At 39.5% G+C, this 17,931-nt stretch overlaps 2 protein-coding genes and 1 non-coding gene across 4 annotated transcripts; 2 read left to right on the forward strand and 1 right to left on the reverse strand.

Annotated features, from left to right (window-relative positions):
• Positions 1-7,480: 7,480 nt before the first annotated feature.
• LOC129722170 (platelet glycoprotein V-like) lies at positions 7,481-8,732 on the forward strand. The gene is made up of 2 exons (XM_055675440.1): positions 7,481-7,623; positions 7,683-8,732. The coding sequence occupies exons 1-2, from the start codon at positions 7,601-7,603 to the stop codon at positions 8,599-8,601; spliced, it is 942 nt and encodes a 313-aa protein (XP_055531415.1). The 5' UTR covers positions 7,481-7,600; the 3' UTR covers positions 8,602-8,732.
• A 339-nt stretch (positions 8,733-9,071) lies between these two features.
• On the reverse strand, positions 9,072-12,898 carry LOC129722169 (inner centromere protein). Of its 2 annotated transcripts, XR_008727562.1 has the most exons (5): positions 12,516-12,898; positions 10,345-12,455; positions 9,585-9,877; positions 9,209-9,509; positions 9,072-9,118 (listed from the first exon to the last, which is right to left on the reverse strand). XR_008727562.1 is itself a non-coding variant. In XM_055675439.1 (4 exons), the coding sequence occupies exons 1-4, from the start codon at positions 12,594-12,596 to the stop codon at positions 9,316-9,318; spliced, it is 2,679 nt and encodes an 892-aa protein (XP_055531414.1). In that variant the 5' UTR covers positions 12,597-12,898; the 3' UTR covers positions 9,072-9,315. The 2 variants fall into 2 exon arrangements, 1 of the variants encoding a protein (XP_055531414.1); XM_055675439.1 differs by having other exon boundaries at positions 9,072-9,509.
• Trnap-ugg (transfer RNA proline (anticodon UGG)) lies at positions 9,987-10,058 on the forward strand. Its single transcript has one exon. It is a non-coding gene; the product is annotated as a tRNA-Pro (tRNA).
• Positions 12,899-17,931: the final 5,033 nt, after the last annotated feature.

Consider the following 17,931-nt stretch of genomic DNA (forward strand, 5'->3'; position numbering starts at 1 on the left):
CTGATGCTGAACTCGCTGTCAGATATGCTCGTGCGTGCAGCGCCACTTGACGTGGCAGGTGTGACTAGCGGAAACTTGCCACATACACTGTATTTTGAAAATAGGAAATTTTGTATTAGATTGTACGCGTTCCACTTATTTACTGGCTGCAATTGTGAATTCAATTCGCCGTATAAATTTTATACCTGAGGGTAACTACCTGTGAAATCATCTACAATTGATCTTTATATGTTGTTATTTCATTTTAAATATTCTGGAGATAGAAAAAAAATGAACTATAAGCAAATTCAAGAAAATTTGACCTTATTTCTTAAAAATGCTGTAACTCGGGTCCCTCTATAACGACACTTTTTATAGCAACAAATCTCGCTATAGCGACATTGTCAACAGTCCTTTCTGTTTTATACTAAAATTCTTCGTTTTATTGCGACATTTCGCTATAACGACCTTCCTCTATAACGGCATATCAAAACTAATACTTCTCATTCTTTATTGCGATAATAGAACAGTCGAACTTCTCTATAACGACATTGCTAAATCTATAGCGACATTCTCAACGGTACCTTCTGTTCTACATATGCAATAATTCTTCGTACTATTGCGACATTTCGCTATAACGACAGTCCCTTGCGATGTCGCTATAAAGGAATTCGACTGTAATTTGATTTTTCAAATGAAAAAATAACAGTTGGCAACACTGCCCCTCAAAATTGATATTTATTCTTTTTCTTGACTAATTTTCTCAGAAAATAATTTATCAGCTAGACATTACGTTTTTGTATGGTAAAAAGTTTTTTTTTATGACAAAAATTGATAATTTTCCAAAAAAGAGGAAAGTTCTACGGAGCAAAGGGTAGTCAAATTGGGTTGTTTAGCTGTTCACGGATTTCTGATTTTTATATATCAGCCAAAAGAGTGTAGTTTTCTGAGCAAAACGTGATTTTAAAAAATTTTATATCGTTGTCCTTCGATTTTCAATTGAAGAATAAAATATTGATCTAAATCGCTACAACAATGACAGTTGGTATATGGGCAAACTGTGAACTTTGAATTGATTTGGAGCAGATTCCGAGCAGTTTTAATTCGTGGTGTGAATATAAAAGAACGAAAGAAAATTTTTGAAAATCACGTTTTGCTTAAAAAAAGCAGCTCTTTTAGATGATATAAAAAACTAATACAGCTAAACAACCCAATTGCACTTAAGTTGGGATTTTTTTCCTAGTGACGTTTTACGAAAAATTCGCCAAATTTTGAGCCAAATCTAAAGTACTTAGGCCAAAAAAGTCAAAATAAAAAATGAACCCAAACCGTGCTCAGAATGCTTCTGGAGGCCAGAGCAGGCCAAAACAGAAAATGATCCCGAATCAATCGAAACGATGGTAGTCAACTCATATGCTTCGCAGACGACCTCGACGATATTACGAAAAACTTTGCGACGGGCTAGGTAATTTACGCCAGACTTGAAGTGGAGGCTAGTACTCAATGCGTCGAAAACCAAGTAGGGTATCGAACGTCTTCGTCAGTGGTTTTCTTCGGCAGATTTTCTGCAGCAATCTTATGCAAAAACCTGCCGAAGAAAACCACTGACGAAGACGTTCGATACCCTATATGAAAGGGAGAGGCTCCAGAGAAACCAACATTCGCCTCCCACGGATGGTGATCATGGACGGCGACTAACTCGAAGTGGTAGATGAGTTCGTATATTTGGGATCTCTGGTAACCGCCGACAATAACACAAGTGAGAAGTTCTAACGACGTATTCAAACTGGAAATCGGGCCTACTTTGGTCTTCGCAGGATACTTCGATACAGGAGCATACAGCGCCGCAAAAAAAAACTGACGTTTTCAAACCCCCAATTAGACCAGTAGTCCCCTATGAACTTGAAACACTTTTTTAGACCTATTCCCGATTCCACCTTAAGTGAGGTGACAAAAATCACCTCCGTGGAGTGAGATTGACAGTGAAGTGAAATTGAGAATAAGACAAGTGAAATGAGATTGTTTTCCAGCTCAAAAACCTCAGTCCCAGAAAGTCGTTTTTTCCGTTTTTTTAGATAACACCAGATCTTGACGTGTTCTGCATTTCTAAGACATTCGGCATAAAAAAAATGTTTTTTTCGGTATCGAAAATTTCCTGAGCTAGTTTGAATTTTTTTCATCGGGCAAAAAAAAAATGAAAATTTGGCCGCTTTAAAGCACGGATCAAGTTCTGATTCATTTCGTTACTGAAGAATAAATCCAATATTTACCATTAAATCACAAATCAATCAACTTGAAGACTCATGGCATCTTCGTGGAATCATTTCACCGTTCAAAATGGTCGTGAAATAATTCCACGCGAATCGTCGCTTTTTCCGTTGCGACGTTTTTCATACTTACGTGAGTCCCGTAATAGGATTTTGTTCACTTCATCTGATTTCACCGTGAAGTGACTCCGTAATAAGCAAAGCACCACTGTGACGCTGTTCACAGAGGACATCGGCACCAGAAACAGAGGAGACCAACGTGCTAGGTGACTTGACCAGGTTGAAGTGGATCAGCGCGTGTCGAGACGCCTAGGAAATTGGCGACGAGTAGCCCAGGAACGAGAAGATTGGAGGAAAATTCTTGATACGACATGAGCTAGAGCCGTGATGGCTGCTGAAGTAAGATAATGATCGCAAATCAAAGTTGGAATCGATGAAAAACGCTTCTAAATGCCAGGAAAAGCTAAAATAGAACATGAATCCAAAGTAAGCTCAGAATTGGCGATTAAACGCAAAATTAATTAATGCCTTGTTCAGACTACGCCGGATATCACCTGATATCGCCAGATGACCTCGAGCGTTCACACTTCAGTGAGCTGATATGATTTGACATTTGCTTTGGTAATTGAAAAGAGAAGAAAACAAAAACAGGTTGAATTTAAAACAAGACAACAAGAGCAATGGGATTAGGCTAGAGATGTCAGTTAGTCGGCTCGCACCAACGCGAACTCTCATATGCAATTGTCAACATGTGCGGGATGAAAATAGCAACAATATTTCCTTTCTTTTTTCTCGCAGGCAACGCGAATTGCGAAATTTGTAGGGTTGCGTCAAATGTCTATTGGCCGCGTTGCCAACTGCTGGAAATGTGGTTATTATTGGTTTTCGAACATGATATCCGCGATAGCATGTAGCCTAGGTGATATCCGTTGACAGCTCGATTGTATGGGATATCAGGTAATATCGATGGTGATATGGCCTCGATAGCGCCTGATATCAGGTGATATGCGGTGTAGTGTGAACAGGGTATAAGGCTATGCGACTCCTGTATTTGTACTCTGGAATTAGGAAAATGATGACAGATTCAATTTGAAGACTGTTTGTTTTGTGATATTTGCGTAAAACGGATGTTTTCGACGTTAACAGCAATGCATCTTGTAAAATAATTACTTAATTTACTTACGTTGTTAGTCGACGGACCGTTTACCGGTCAAGCCCGAACGAATGTCAAAGATGTCAAACTTCTTCTGTCTTGGGCAGTCGCTCACAAGTCACCTCGTACACCAGCAGATCGTGCATCTTTGCCACCGAGTGCGAGGCCTACCACGGAGTCGACGGCCTCTTCCTGGTTCTCTGTCCTGGTCCTGGTCAGGCATTTTGGCTACATGTCCAGTAGGATGGGGCTTATTTTCAAAAATGTTCGCGAGACCTGTTTTCCCAGGCAAAAAGACCTCCTTGGGTTGAAATTCATTAAGGTCTAGAGTTGGCGCAGAGGGCCTAAAAGTCAAATTTAAAACGGAAGCAGTTTTAAAACAAAACATATACCTATATAGGTGAACACGTGATTTTATGACCCTATCGGGCGTGATTTTTGTCCGTTTTGCGTAAAATCTAAACCCTTTTCGAGATATTCGTAATTTTAGTGTGCACTCTTGCAATCTCGGGGTATGTGATTATAAGGAAATGCACAAGATGCCTGTTTAAGTGAACATGTCATGTTCTCGAATGTATTCTTACAATAGACGTAAGTGTTCCTCCGAAAAAGAGTAGAGGTGAAAAAAAGAGAATGGAAAAAGGGAAAATATGAAACGTCAAATGCTTGTATTGCTTGTATTCAATTTGAAGAAGCTAGTAAATTTCATTTTATTCTACGGTGCTACAAATGGAAGATGCCACCTAGTGTATATTGTAACAAATTATAGAGCATTTAAAGTACTTTTTTTTAAAATATGTGAAAATTTGTTCACAAATTAAAAAAAAACATAATATATTTTATTTTTTTTCAAAACTACTCATTACACGTACACCTTAGTGACGAAATGTGACGGGAGGAAGAGGGGGGGTCAAGCCAAGCTACGTAGCAAATATTAAACTTAGAAAACTGTTACTATGGGGAGGGGGTTTCAAAAAATTCTACGTCATTTATGGATGTTCCGTTTCCAAAACGATCATATATAGAATTTATGGAAAAATAACAGTTGAAAATAAACATTCCAACATTCCACGGTCCAAAGGCGGAGTTTTGACCTTAACTTAAAAATTTAACAACTTAAAAATTCAAATTTTAAGGGTATTTGAAAAACTTCAAGTTCGGGCGTAAGTAACACAAGCTACAACCTACACTTGGTCACATCAAAGTACTTGCATTTTTTTCATTTATAGCACCGTAAAATAAGCAGTCCAAATATTATTGTTCGATGAGAGCGAAAAATATCGTTTCAAAGTGTTTGTAGTACTTTTCTTACAAAAATAACTGACAAATTCCAAGTGAAGTTGAAAATTTACGTAGAGAAGTTTAAAAAATTAGATTTACGCTCAAATAACTCACATATTTTAATGAAGTTAGTACAAACCTGTATATATTTTAAAAAATCTATTTTTCCCCTTTCCAAAACGACTAAAACATTCAAAATCGGTTGAAAAACAAATGAATTAAAATAATTTTCATGCACTGAGGTCAAAATACCGGCATTTTGACCATAACTTCAAATTTTAGGGGTGTTTGGAAAATTTCTAGTATGAGCGAAAGTTGCACTCGACTAAACTCACAACCTTCACTTCGAAAGTTCTTGTTCATTTTTATTTTCATTTGTAGCACCGTACTATTCTCTCGGCAGTTCGACGCTTTGCCCATTTTTTTAAAATAAATTTGTTCTTTTTACACGCCGTGTACCCTTTGATAATAAACTAGGCAATATTATAATCCCTTGATTCGTGACAAAAAAAATCGTTGAAGACTTTCATAATAATGATGTAACTAACAAAACAGAGTGAGAAAATCTCTCATTGTTAAATAGATTGATTGAGTCATGTGAGATTTCTAATGACAACGAAACCCAATGAGAAACATAAAGGTGCGCGAAGAAGGAAAAGTTCGAAATTGTATCGCACTATACGGTCGTATTTTGTGTGAAAGAGATCTCGCATTCTATTTGGTTTGCTATTAGCTTCATAAACACACTAATGACATACTTGCAGCCTCATTTCACGCTATCTCCTCACCTACATTCACCTCAGTGAACGAAATAAACGGTTTTTGAAATGGTGATGATTCGAGAGGAGAAAGGTAAAACGCATTAAATTTCTGTTCGACGCGTTTATTTTTAAAGTTAAAAGTTGAGTGTGTTGTTTTAAAAGTTAAGCCATCGCACACTGGGAAAAAATGGACCTAAATTCCCACTAATTAGAAGCCGCAGGGCTGGCAACCTGAAATATAGCATTTCTTATGAAAAATTGGCCTACAAATCGATTGGTGATATTTTCATTCTGTGCAGGGCACGGAAAAGGGTCTATGTTTCCAAAAATACACAAGAAAAGGGTGAAAAGGGGCAAACTAGACCATTTCCCGTGCCCTGCTCAAAATGAAACCATCTTCAATCGATTTGTTGACCAATTTTACATAAAAAATGCTATATTTCGGGTTGCCGGTCTAGCGCCGATTATTTAGTGAAAAACCCGGAATCCACATTTTTACTAAGGTGCTTATTACGGGAGTCACTTCACGGTGAAATATATTTCACTCTCACGCTCACTTCACTTTTTTAGACCTATTCCCGATTCCACCTCAAGTGAGGTGACAAAAATCACCTCTGGAGGTGAGATTGACAGTGAAGTGAAATTGAGAATAGGACAAGTGAAATGAGATTGTTTCCCAGCTCAAAAATCTCTAAGTCCCAGAAAGTCGTTTTTTAGATAACACCAGATCTTGACGTGTTCTGCATTTCTAAGACATTCGGCATAAAAAAATGTTTTTTCGCTATCGAAAATTTCTTGAACTAGTTTGCATTTTTTTCATCGAGCAAAAAAATGAAAATTTTAACGCTTTAAGGCACGGATCAAATTCGGATTCGTTTCTTTACTGAAGAATAAATCCAACATTTACCATTAGATCACAAATTAATCAACTTTAAGACTTATGGCATCTTCGTGGAATCATTTCACCGTTCAAAATGGTCGTGAAATAATTCCACGCGAAACGTCGCTTTTTCCGTTCTCACTTCACTGATATGACACTCATAATAACCCAGATTCCACGAAAGATATCACTTTGCGACGTTTTTCTCACTTACGTGAGTCCCGTAATAGGACTTTATTCACTTCACTCTGATTTCACCGTGAAGTGACTCCCGTAATAAGCACCTAAATAATCGCCGCTGGGCTAACAACTTGAAATATAGCATTTCTTATGTAAAATTTGTCAACAAATCGATTGAAGATGGTTTGCCCCTTTTCACCCTATTTTTGTGTATTTTTGGAAATATATGCCCTTTCCCGTGATCGATTTGTTGACCAATTTTACATAAGAAATGCTATATTTCAAGCTGCCAGCCCAGCGGCTTTTAATTAGTGGAAATTTGGGTCCATTTTTTCCCGGTGTGCATCAGTTGGGCGAATAAAGTTTTTTAGTTAAAGTTAACTCCTATAAACAAAAGAACCGAAAATTTTCCATTTGCTGCTATGAAATTTGTCAAATTTTGTATCAACAGGACCTAGCAAATAAATTTATATGACCAAAGTTTGTCTGAAATGATGTAAGGGGCCATCCACATACCACGTGGACAGATTTTTAACGATTTTGACCCCCCCCTCCCCCACCGTGAACAACTGTCCATACAAATTCTTTTTTTTTTTGTAGGGACCGTGGACATTGCACAACCCCCCCCCCCCAAACTGTCCACGTGGTATGTGGATGGCCCCTAACCTGGTTTTGCTATAAGAAAATTGTAAAATCTTTCTAAAATCGTCGAGCTTTCAAATTCTTCAGCAAAATTTTTACAACTCTTCAACACTGTCAGAGTTCAACCCATAATTTTGAGCTTTCTATAACGAAAATTCTGAAAACAAAATCTTTCGTGCCAATGAATCCCTGCTTCACATAGACCATCTTGATAAGCAGATAGGATGCACTTCGCGGAATACCAATCATAAATAAAGTGACACACAAAAGGAGATCGGTGACCGCATTCAACAACGGTGAAATGTATATTCCACGTAAAAGTACCTACGTGCCAGCTAATCTCAATTACGCTCGTTATGGCGGTATTATCCACTGGCCTACTTACTATTTACTGCGTTCTCAAGGCTAACGAACCGTTCAAGTTCAGCCAGATGATCAAGTTATATCACGGTTAAAGATGATCCGCGATGGATGTGTTTCGTAAGTAGCTCTCGTCATCCACCCAGGAGTCAAAATAACTAACTTTTTTAATCTATTAGGTTGTTTCTTGTCCTCATCGCTGTTGCCCGAGTAGCGGGAAGAAATGTTACCTGTTGGGAACTGCCATGCCGGCAAAACCGCTACCACTTCGATTGCTGCATCCGCCAGCTGGAGATCGACGATCGAACCACGATTGAGTATGCGAACTTTGCCAAACAACAGTACATCCTGTTGGAAGATAGCAACATCTTCACTGCCTCGCCACAGCTTTTCGAGCTAATGACCGACGCCAAAATGTTAGAGATATCAGGAGGATTTGTACCGTGGGTGCATTTGCAACCGTCCGTAACAGTGCTGATAATTTACGACAGCCAGACAAAAAAGATATTTGTGGATCCGGAAGAGAAGAAGTATCGATTGATTTGGTTGGAAGTTCGAAACGTTACAATGAAAGAAATGCCGGCCAATCTGAACCAGCTGAGAAATTTGGAACACATTGGGCTGGTTTCGGCCGGACTTGAGTTTTTGGTGATGGATCAGTTTGACGGGCTGAACAAATTGGAAGAGCTTGATCTATCAGGGAACAATATATTCGAAATTTACATCAACTTTCCTATGAGACTGCCTTCGCTGCGAACATTGCATCTGAACGAAAACCATTTAACGGCGATTGATGTAGGCTATTGGCACATGCCGGAGCTGACCACCTTCGATTTGTCCTCCAACAAGCTGAAGTATATTGCCAACTACAACAGCAACCAGATGGAGAAACTGTGTGCCATCAAAGCCGAACGGAACCTATGGAACTGCAAGTGGCTGGCTGAGTTTCTGCGAGCCTGTTTTCACTTCCGTGGTTACGGGTTTAGCGACCAGCAGGTTGAGTGCGACGAAGATGAAGAGTGGCGTGAAAATTGCTGCTACGGCAATGAAACCGCCACTAGCTATCAGGAATATCTGAAAGAAATGCAGCTAATCTGAGCTGATCGGGCTATAACAGAAGACTAGTCCGTGTGTAGAGTGTACGTTTCGGTTCTTAAAACAATATCTTACGTGTTCATTTTGGTTCTAAAGTTTTTTGAAGCAGGAATAAATAATTTTACGTGTAAAAATTGTAGTTTTCTATGTTAATGTGGTAAATTTACCGCACCTCTGGTTATTCTTTCAAACAACGCGCAACCTAATATGTTAAAAATTATCAAAATATTTATTTAATAATATTGTTTAATACTTAATGTGTACGAACCAGTATTAATTGATATTTTAGTTATGTCCCTCTTTTTTCGAACGCAGAAATATATAAACAAAAGAAAACATTGCGGGAGCATACGCTAACAGTCTCTAAAATATCTCGAACACTTACTACTGGTGCCATTATTACGAGTGGATTAACGCCCAATGTGCGCACTTCTCAACATCGAAAACATCAATCGACTGGGAGTGGAACCGCATTCAGTAAACGTGTACAAATTGTTATTAGAGTTAATGCACGATTATTCTGCGCGCAAGATTGTTTCGTTATATATGGATTATAAAAAGTAGCACGGAAGGCGTGCGCACAGATACACAAACACAATCGAATACCCACCTCATGGAAACTGTGTGTAAATCTACTTGCCGTGATTCGAGAGATTTCGGTTAATACAACTATAGTATATCTAGATCCAATTTGCATTTAAAACATCAGTTGATCCTTCAGTATTTAGGCATTTGCGAGTACCGTGGTGGAGTTCGCCAGACCGCACTTGAGTTCCGCTTCAACTTGCGCGCGTCGATGGTGGGGAAAATTTCCCGCAGGTCGGGTGTCATTGGAGCCACGGAAAAGAATTGATCGATCACTTTCAGCTGAATCTGAGACTGTATCCTCATCGGTTGAAGTCGGTTCTCCTCTGTTTGTGAGAAAGGTAAAAAGAGTGTGAGAGTTTTTCGTAAGCTAATAACTCGCAACATGCAAGATTACTCACTGCTAGTCCACGGTGGTAGTGGCGGACGCTTTGTCTTCTTGTTGGCGCCGACAGTTTCGTCGTCGGTGGAATCGTCTGTTGCGATCATATCAAAGTTAAAGTAGCCTGGTTTAGATGCTGGGTCCGCGAGCAACGCTCCTGGAATGCTTTTCTGCTTTAGCAGCTCAAGCTGGTGTTGCTGTTGAAGTTTTTGCTGTTGCTGAATCTTTTGCTGGTACATTTGCTTGTGCAGTTTGATTTCGTAGTTTTCCTTCGCTTGATTTAGTTTAAGTATTTCCTGTTCTCTTGCGGCTCTGTGTGGGGAGAAAAGAGGATTAACTAAAAACTGCATGGACAAACAAAACAATAGTAGAGCATTTTTTACACTGGAGAAGCAAAAAAACTGTTATAACCTTATCGAGCGGCTCAATGGTCTAGGGGTATGATTCTCGCTTTGGGTGCGAGAGGTCCCGGGTTCAAATCCCGGTTGAGCCCGTATATATTTTGTTTTTGCTTTATGAAACTAAGCAAAATGTAACACATCTGTCTAGAAATTTCAGTTTTAGTAACAGATAAAAGTTACATGAACATGAACAAAGAATGAAGAACCGTTTCATGTAACTTTCATAAATAAATCAGAATGAGAAAAAACTTTAATTTTTCCTAGACAATTCGAACTTTGAACAAAAAGTATTGATTATAAGTTAGAATATTTTGTGAACTACAAAATATACGCAACTTTAGTTTGATTAATTTTGATCAAATTAATAAACCCACTTACCTCTGCAGCTGCTCAAGACGGGCCAGTTCTTCGCGCTTCTGCTCCGCAAGCTGCCGTTGGTTCAGTTCCTCGAGGTGCCGTCGCTTCTCGAATTCCTCCATCTTTTTGGCTTTCTGTACCTGTTTCGCGCGCAACTTGTCTTCCTTCTCCTGGACGAGTTTGCGCAATTTTTCGTCCTTTTCACGCATCACCCGTTCGGCATGTTCGCGCTTTTCCTTCTCAAGCTGCTCGCGCTGCTGCTGTGCCAGACGTTGCTTTTCTTCACGGTTCTTTTTCTTCTCGTCGAGTAGGGCCAGTGATGAGCTGGAAGTGGCCCCCGATAGAGTGCCAATTCGGTCGATGCTTGGCTCCCGTGATAGACTGTGAGATTTGGTGAGCGTGGCTGACGCTAAGGTTGGTTTCTTCTGCAAATGGGCCAGTTTCGAGGCAGACGACGATATACCTTTTCCCATTTGGGAAAGTGAGTTTTGAGCAGTCGGCGTTGTTTGGATGGAACTGGCTTTCGCAGATGATGGAAAACGTTGAGAAGCCAATGGAGTAGTAGAAGTTTTCGGTGGCAATCTAATGCTCTGGGAAGGTGTTGTCACCTTGCCCGTGCGAGTGTGCATCGGAGAGCAGATGGCCGCCTTTTCAAACGCCTCAATTCGCGTCTTGATTGGGCTTTGCATACTAAAGAGTGCATGGTTTTTCTTCTGATTGGGCTTGGCAACAGTAGACGGCTTTTTCGGAACTGATGGTTTTGATTTGGGCTCGGGTTTGATGTGCAGCTCCGGGCTGTATTCTTCCTGTAGAGAATTGTCCTCGGTCATGATGCTAGAATTGACTGGAGGCTGCTGCTGTTTTTCTGTTGTCTTGGTGTCCATCACGAATGTACTGTTTCCAGCCACAGGCAACTGACGAATATCGAAAGTGGCATTTGCCCCATTTTCCGGAGATTTAACTTGAAAAGTGCCATTAGCTGCACCACCAATAGGAGATGGCACTACAAAAGTTCCATTTGAAGCTGGCAATGAGAACGTTCCATTTTTCTCCATGGCAAAAGTTTGATTTTTCTCTGGTTCCGAACCCACATTGACTTTATCCAAAGCTACAACCAACGGTCGCATGATTGAATCTCCATCCAGTGCATCCTCGTAGACTGATTTCTCTGACGCAGCAGGACTTGTGTTGGTTGATGGCTTTTCTACTGCTGTTTTAGATTTGCTTGTTTTCTTGGAACAATCACTGGATAATTTTTCGGTTTTAATATGAACTTTGCTCATATCCACCAGCTGAGCTGAAGCTTTCTTTTTGCGGATTCGTTCCGAACTTTTAACGGAGGTGCTTGATAAGCTTGATTCGGCCGAAGAAACAGCCGATGAAGATGACAAATCATCCGCATCTTTTTCTTTCTTAATGGGAAGAGGAAAGACGTGTGAATTTTTGGTCTTCGTCTTATCACCTTTCTTCGCACGAGTTCTAGTCTTTGGTGGGGGCATTGTAGGAGGAGGCATTTTTTCAGCAGCTTCCTCATCAGACAGAACTTCTACCTTTGGAATTGGCTGCGGGATAACCATAATAGACATTTCTCTTTCCGATGGAGCTTCCTCAGCTTCTTTATCCTTCTCGTTATTGCTTCCAAAACCTTCATCATTAGATCTACGCTTCTCTACTTCTTTTTCCTTCTCTAAAGGAGCCACTCCGTTAAGGACATTCGCGTCATTTTCCGCGTCCAATTCCATCTGTTCGACTTGATCTTTCCGAATCTCCATTGAAATGCGTTCCTGTTTGACGGTAATACTAGGTTGCCGCATTTTATGGTTCAGTCCTGGTTCCTTCAAATGCTGCGCTGCTTTAATTCGAGCGGTACGAGCTGGTCTCGTATGGCTACTTTCCAGCTCATCCTGTGTCTTTGACAGATTTTGTTGCCTCGAAACATCGTGGGTACTATTCTTCCGATGATTGGTTTGTGAAATAGTTGAACTATTCGAGGTGGTTGACGTTTCGTGCTCCCGATCGTTAGGGCCATCATGGTCAACCGAGTCCAGTCGCTTGGGTCGTTTTTTGTTTTGCACCGGTGTTCCAGTGGCAATACACTGAGCGACATGATCATCTAAATTTTGAGTGCTTTTCTAAAATGAACAAATATTCGCGTTACCTCAGCTTAGCACGTAAAATTCCTTTCGGCTTACCTTAAATTTCTCTTCTAAACGCGACTCCGCCGAAATTGCATGGAGAATCAACTCCTCGAATTTGGACATAAGATCGTCCATTGCGTGTTCTTTTAATCCCTTTCAGGGTATGGAAACACCAAAACGAGGGAAGAAAAATCGTTAACGCATAAGCACTTTCCGTAGGATTGCAGAATCTACGATTTCTTCACTACCAGTCACGGCACACAACTTTTTACACTCCAATAACATATATAAACGAATTAATGCAGATTTCTGTAGTAAAATATTTCACTTATAACAGCAACGAACAAGAAATAGATGTATTTTTCAATCAAAACGAACATCAACGGCGGCTGACGAACCAAACTTTGAACAAGCAGCAGAAAACGAAATAAAACGAATAAAAGAACAATCTGTGATGAAAACTTGCAGTCCACTGAACTGAAACTGTACTAAAGGCGGTCGTTTTGAATTTGATACCCCGCTGAAAAAAAGATGCAACACAGAGTATCGATAATAGGGTAACTGTTTTTATTAGTGATTGGATTTCACAGAATGTGCTTAGGGAATAAAACATCCTGGGAAGAATGACTATTGATTCTAACTCCAGTAAATAAATCACAAATAATTTCCGTAAAACCTTTCATCTGGTCTCGAGGTGAGATGCTGACCCTGACAAACCAGTTTGAACCTGAGACGGAACAGATCGTTAGATTTAATGAGCTAACCAACAAAGTAACAGGAGACTAAAACGAACGATAAAAACTTGTTGTTATAAATGAACTGGACAAAGGGATCATTCAAATAATACATAACGCGCTCAGGGGTGGGGGCAAACATGTAAATTGCCACTTTTTTGTAATATTTTTCGAACAGAGAACTTTTACAAATTCAAAAATTAAGTGATCACCAATTTTTCAATATCGACATTATTATTCTTTCGTGCCAATGCCGACAAGGTAACAATAAACTATTGGAAATCTGCAAATATCTGCAATTCAACAATAATCTGCACACGGACTCGAAAAACCTGCGTTTTGCAAACGAATCTATATCACAGACAAACAGACGTACCACGAGATTTATTTGCGGGGATCAAAATAACGGTCAATTGAAATGAGTTTTAATTATGGGGAATATTTCCGCCGCAGCAGTGGTGGCGCTAATAAGCCTTTTCTTTTGAACTTAGTTGACAGTATTCGAGCACCGTGCTGCCTAAGCAAAGCAAAGCCTTGGTGCTACATTCCGATTCGGAACTCGACCTTCTGTTTATTATACACAGACTTCGCAGCCAACTGTTAAGTGTACAGGACAATTGCGGGGCCAGCGCTACGATCCTACTAACACTAGCAGTCTCTCCCGAGCCGAGACTCGAACCTACGACAACTGGCTTGTTAGGCCAGCATCGTACCAGCTGGGAGACCGTGCTGCTTAAAACAATAGAAAAGCTGAAAGTGTATCATTTGCGGAATATGTCCAGTAAGTGTCACGTGTCGCACAAGTTAGTCGGAACCACAATTTTCTTAGAATTTTGTATACAGTGGTATGTCTGTTTGTCTGTGTCTATATGTCTAGTATTCCTAGTGCAGACTTTTGCCTGCGTGAGCGAAATTTTTTAGAATCAAGGATAGATTTTTACCAGATTTCAAGCTTGTATTTCCGAGTTTTCGAGCAGTTACAGACATTTTTCATTAACATTTGACATGTTTGGTCATACTTCCAAAGATAAAAAAATTGTTAACGTCGGTCGATAAACGATAAACTTCGAAATAAACCATATACGGTTATACTGCATTAACTAAATATTTTTCATGAAATTTAAATAGTCTAGCTGGGAGCTGCGTAAATTTCTAGGCCCAGTTCGCAATGACGATTAGGATGACGATAAACTTCTACTGATAGACACAAAATAAAACTTATGGATTTAAGGTAATGGTAATCATATTTTGGTGTGAAATTGATGCATAAATTTTTAATCATATAAAATGCAAGTTTTTGTTTAAAATTTTATGAGTGATCATTACGATGTTAACACGATTCATAACAAATATTAGAATTGTTTTTTGAAAAACGAGAACGTTTTCGCACTATTTGGAAACGACAAGGGCAATGTCATGTCAATGTCATCGAAACAACAATTTCTTATCAAATTATATTACAAACAACATATAACAATATTCTACAATAATTTCAGCCAAACGTCAGCATCGTAGAGGATTTGGAAATATATAAATACATAAATATATAATAGCGCTTATTGGTGGTATTATTGGGGACGAACTCACCGCAGTCCCCACGTGCCGCAACCAGATAAGCCATTAAGGCATAAGACACGGAAGTGATTTAAATAACTCTTATCATTTTCATTTTTGACGTAGAACTACGTTTTACTTTAGCCTGCCACATAGGGATGTAAACAGGAAAACTATTAACGAAAAGGGGACGAAAAATGTCCCTTTTTAAACGCTTATAAATCAGTTTGTTTTCAACCGATTTCCTTGATTCTTGCAGCAATTGATTGGAAAATTATACACGCATCCACCCAAATGTAGAAAAGTGTTGATTGATTCTGCGAACTATTGTACTATTTAATATTGTCAAGCCTTGTTAATACGAAAATTACGTCCTCTGATTGGTCGCTTGCTGCCTTTCCCAAAAAAGGTCGACTGAATAGTATAACTAGTTAGCCGCATCGTAGCGAATTGCAGAAGTAGCAGCAGTGGGTTGCGCCAGTAAACAAATCACATCACATACCTAAGCAGCAGCGAGGTAGCACCAAACGTCTCGATAAGCCAGTTAAGGGCTTCGGCCTTCTGTGATCTGTGATCTGCGAGATGTGGTGTTTTGGTATGTGTGAAGAATGCCTGCGTGAGTGGTGTTGAGGTTATCTACATCTGTTCTGAAGTTAACTGTGTTTGGTGTGTTCTGGATATGACACATTTCGAGTATTGGTAGATCAGAAGATTTGTAACTGCGATCTATTATTTATTTATTTACCTAATCCCTACCACCTTTGGGGCAGCACAAAGGCTGCGATCAGCATAACCGATTTTGAACAACAAACTGCCCTGTTCTGTTAGAACGCCTTAACAAAGGTGATTAATTCGACTTTACGGGAATAAGTTGAAGTCAATTCAATCAATCAGCATTAACAATATTTCGTCGTCTCCCAGCTGCTCAGTTGCAACATGATGCAACACGCAACAGCGAGCAAACGAAATAACTTGATGTTACAAACCGCAACACGGTACGGGTTAAAATCTTTGCGTGTGTGAAAGCACCATCGGTGTTTATTCGCTGGATACAAAAATCAAATGCGAATTGTTTAATAATTCATCTAAAGAACATTAGAGAATGATAAAACTGAACAGAAAGGCGTGGCCTATTTCGTAGCAACCTTCGACTGTAAAAGCGTGTTTCTGGTAAAACCAGCTACATTTATTAGTCGGAAGGTGAGCTGGCTAGACCGTCCACAACGTTGACAGCAATATCAGCAGATATCCGCACTCAGAAGTAACAGCGGATTGCAGTGGATAGTAGCGGGTTGCGCCTGTGGCTGCCCTTAAATCAAACAAATCACTTGCCCTGTGGTTGGTCACCATGTCTCAGGTGCAACGCGGTTCTTCTCACTTCTCAGCGTGTGTCGCCAGACTGCCGTTATTGCCCCACTACTGAGGCAGCATAAAGGTTGCCATCAGCAAATCCAATTTTGAGCAGCGAAATGCCTTTTTCAAGGCAAATAAATAAGTATTTGAAGGATAATAATTTTTTAATAACTCAAGCGAGCCATCTGTGCTGGATACTAGCAATTTAAATCTGTAGCGACCGTCTAATTTACTGAATGTGAAACAGCTTTTACAGCTCGTGTTTTCAGTGTTTTTATTCTCTCACTGTTGAGGAAGCACAAAGCAATCATTAGTAGCCTTTATGAATCATTAATGAAACACTTACAACAATGCACTTGTTAATAATGTGCGTAGTTCTACGTCAGTTATGCGGTCGTGTCTTGGATACAACCTCCTACTTTTTTTGATAGGGGGGGATGTTTTGTGATGAATTGATTATTTACTAATATTTATTCAGAATTTTTATTGTGTGTTCTGCCACAAAGGGGGTGACATATCAACACTATTACATATATTTTAAGTTTTATTTGCCGCCAACAGTGATTATCGCCAGCGAATGTCGCAATATCATTTTGCCATTTTGTATGTCGTTTAATTCATTTACGAATTGGCGATTTTGAATGCCCGTGCGACTTTTTTTTTTTTAAATTCTACGTGAAACTCACATGAAATGCATATGTTTACTGAATAAGATTCACAGGATGAATCATCTCACCAGTTCATAATGAACTCAAATGACAATCACGTAAAATCTACATGAAAATGACAGTGGAAAATATTCACATAACTTTTCCGGTAATTATAACGTGAAAAAAAATTGGAGTGTACCTCCACTTTCAACAAGAATGAGTGATGATAACTTACTCAGTTTAGAGTAATAAAAAAGAAAGATTCAAAAAGAAGTCACAAAATCGCTGAAACTTTCGATGGCCCGTTCCTTAGGGTCCTCGACGGTGGGGCTTCAGTTTAACGAAATTGTAATTTGCTCATCATTTTTTCAGTGGACCAAGTTTCTGACAAACAGCTGTCAATGTAACGATAAGTTTTCTGATTCATTCAATACTGCATCTCTTTCCCCCCTTCTCAGCTATTCCACTGTCTGCCCGGTCTGCCCGCTAGCCGCGAACTAACGGACGATCGTTCATCTCGTCGTCGTCGTTGCGGTCACCTCATTCATAGGCTAATGACATACTGAGGCGTCAAATGAAGCGAAGCGTTGAGCGTATTAGGCTAATGACATACTGAGGCGTCAAATGAAGCGAAGCGTTGAGCGTATTAGAAGCGGAATAAACAGAAGCGTTGGGTGAAGCTTGCTATGACATACTGGAGCGAGCGTCGCAAATGCGTTGTGTTGTCATATTCCTAGATTCCAGCAGCGATTTCGTTCAAAGGAAATATGAATTCGTCCAATGAAGATTTGTTTGCTTCTTCAAGCACGGTAAATCACGTTTTTAGTAAACATAAAGATTTTTTTATGAAGTAAATTAATATTTCTGAAGTCAGTTGCGCTACACACGTAGTAAAAAATATAAGAAATTATTTTAAATTTTAAACCCGCTGTCCCCGAGTATGGTTCAACTAGTTTATGATATCTGTTAGGCTTTGAATAACCCCTGTGAGCACAGCTAGTTACTCAACGGCTGGCGTTTCGCAACTAAAGAAGTTCAGTATGTTAGGCATGCAATATCAATCAAGAATACCAGTGTTATTTTCCTGACGACCTGAAAAATTTTCCCGATATTTTCTTTATTTAAGACCAAAATAAGGCGAATATAAAGCACTTGACGATATCAGGTTTAGTCTGAACA

Source organism: Wyeomyia smithii, chromosome 2 (genome assembly GCF_029784165.1).
Source record: "Wyeomyia smithii strain HCP4-BCI-WySm-NY-G18 chromosome 2, ASM2978416v1, whole genome shotgun sequence".
Taxonomy (NCBI): Eukaryota; Metazoa; Arthropoda; class Insecta; order Diptera; family Culicidae; genus Wyeomyia; species Wyeomyia smithii.

Excerpts from the sequence above, each read along its gene's own strand:
- LOC129722170 (XM_055675440.1), top strand. The coding sequence starts at position 7,601 with ATGATCCGCGATGGATGTGTTTC. Across the intron at positions 7,624-7,682 it reads ATCCGCGATGGATGTGTTTC|GTTGTTTCTTGTCCTCATCG; the intron begins GTAAGTAGCTCT and ends TTAATCTATTAG.
- LOC129722169 (XM_055675439.1), bottom strand. The coding sequence starts at position 12,596 with ATGGACGATCTTATGTCCAAATTCGAGGAGTTGATTCTCCATGCAATT. Across the intron at positions 12,456-12,515 it reads GTTTAGAAGAGAAATTTAAG|AAAAGCACTCAAAATTTAGA; the intron begins GTAAGCCGAAAG and ends TGTTCATTTTAG. Across the intron at positions 9,510-9,584 it reads ACTACCACCGTGGACTAGCA|AGGAGAACCGACTTCAACCG; the intron begins GTGAGTAATCTT and ends TCTCACAAACAG.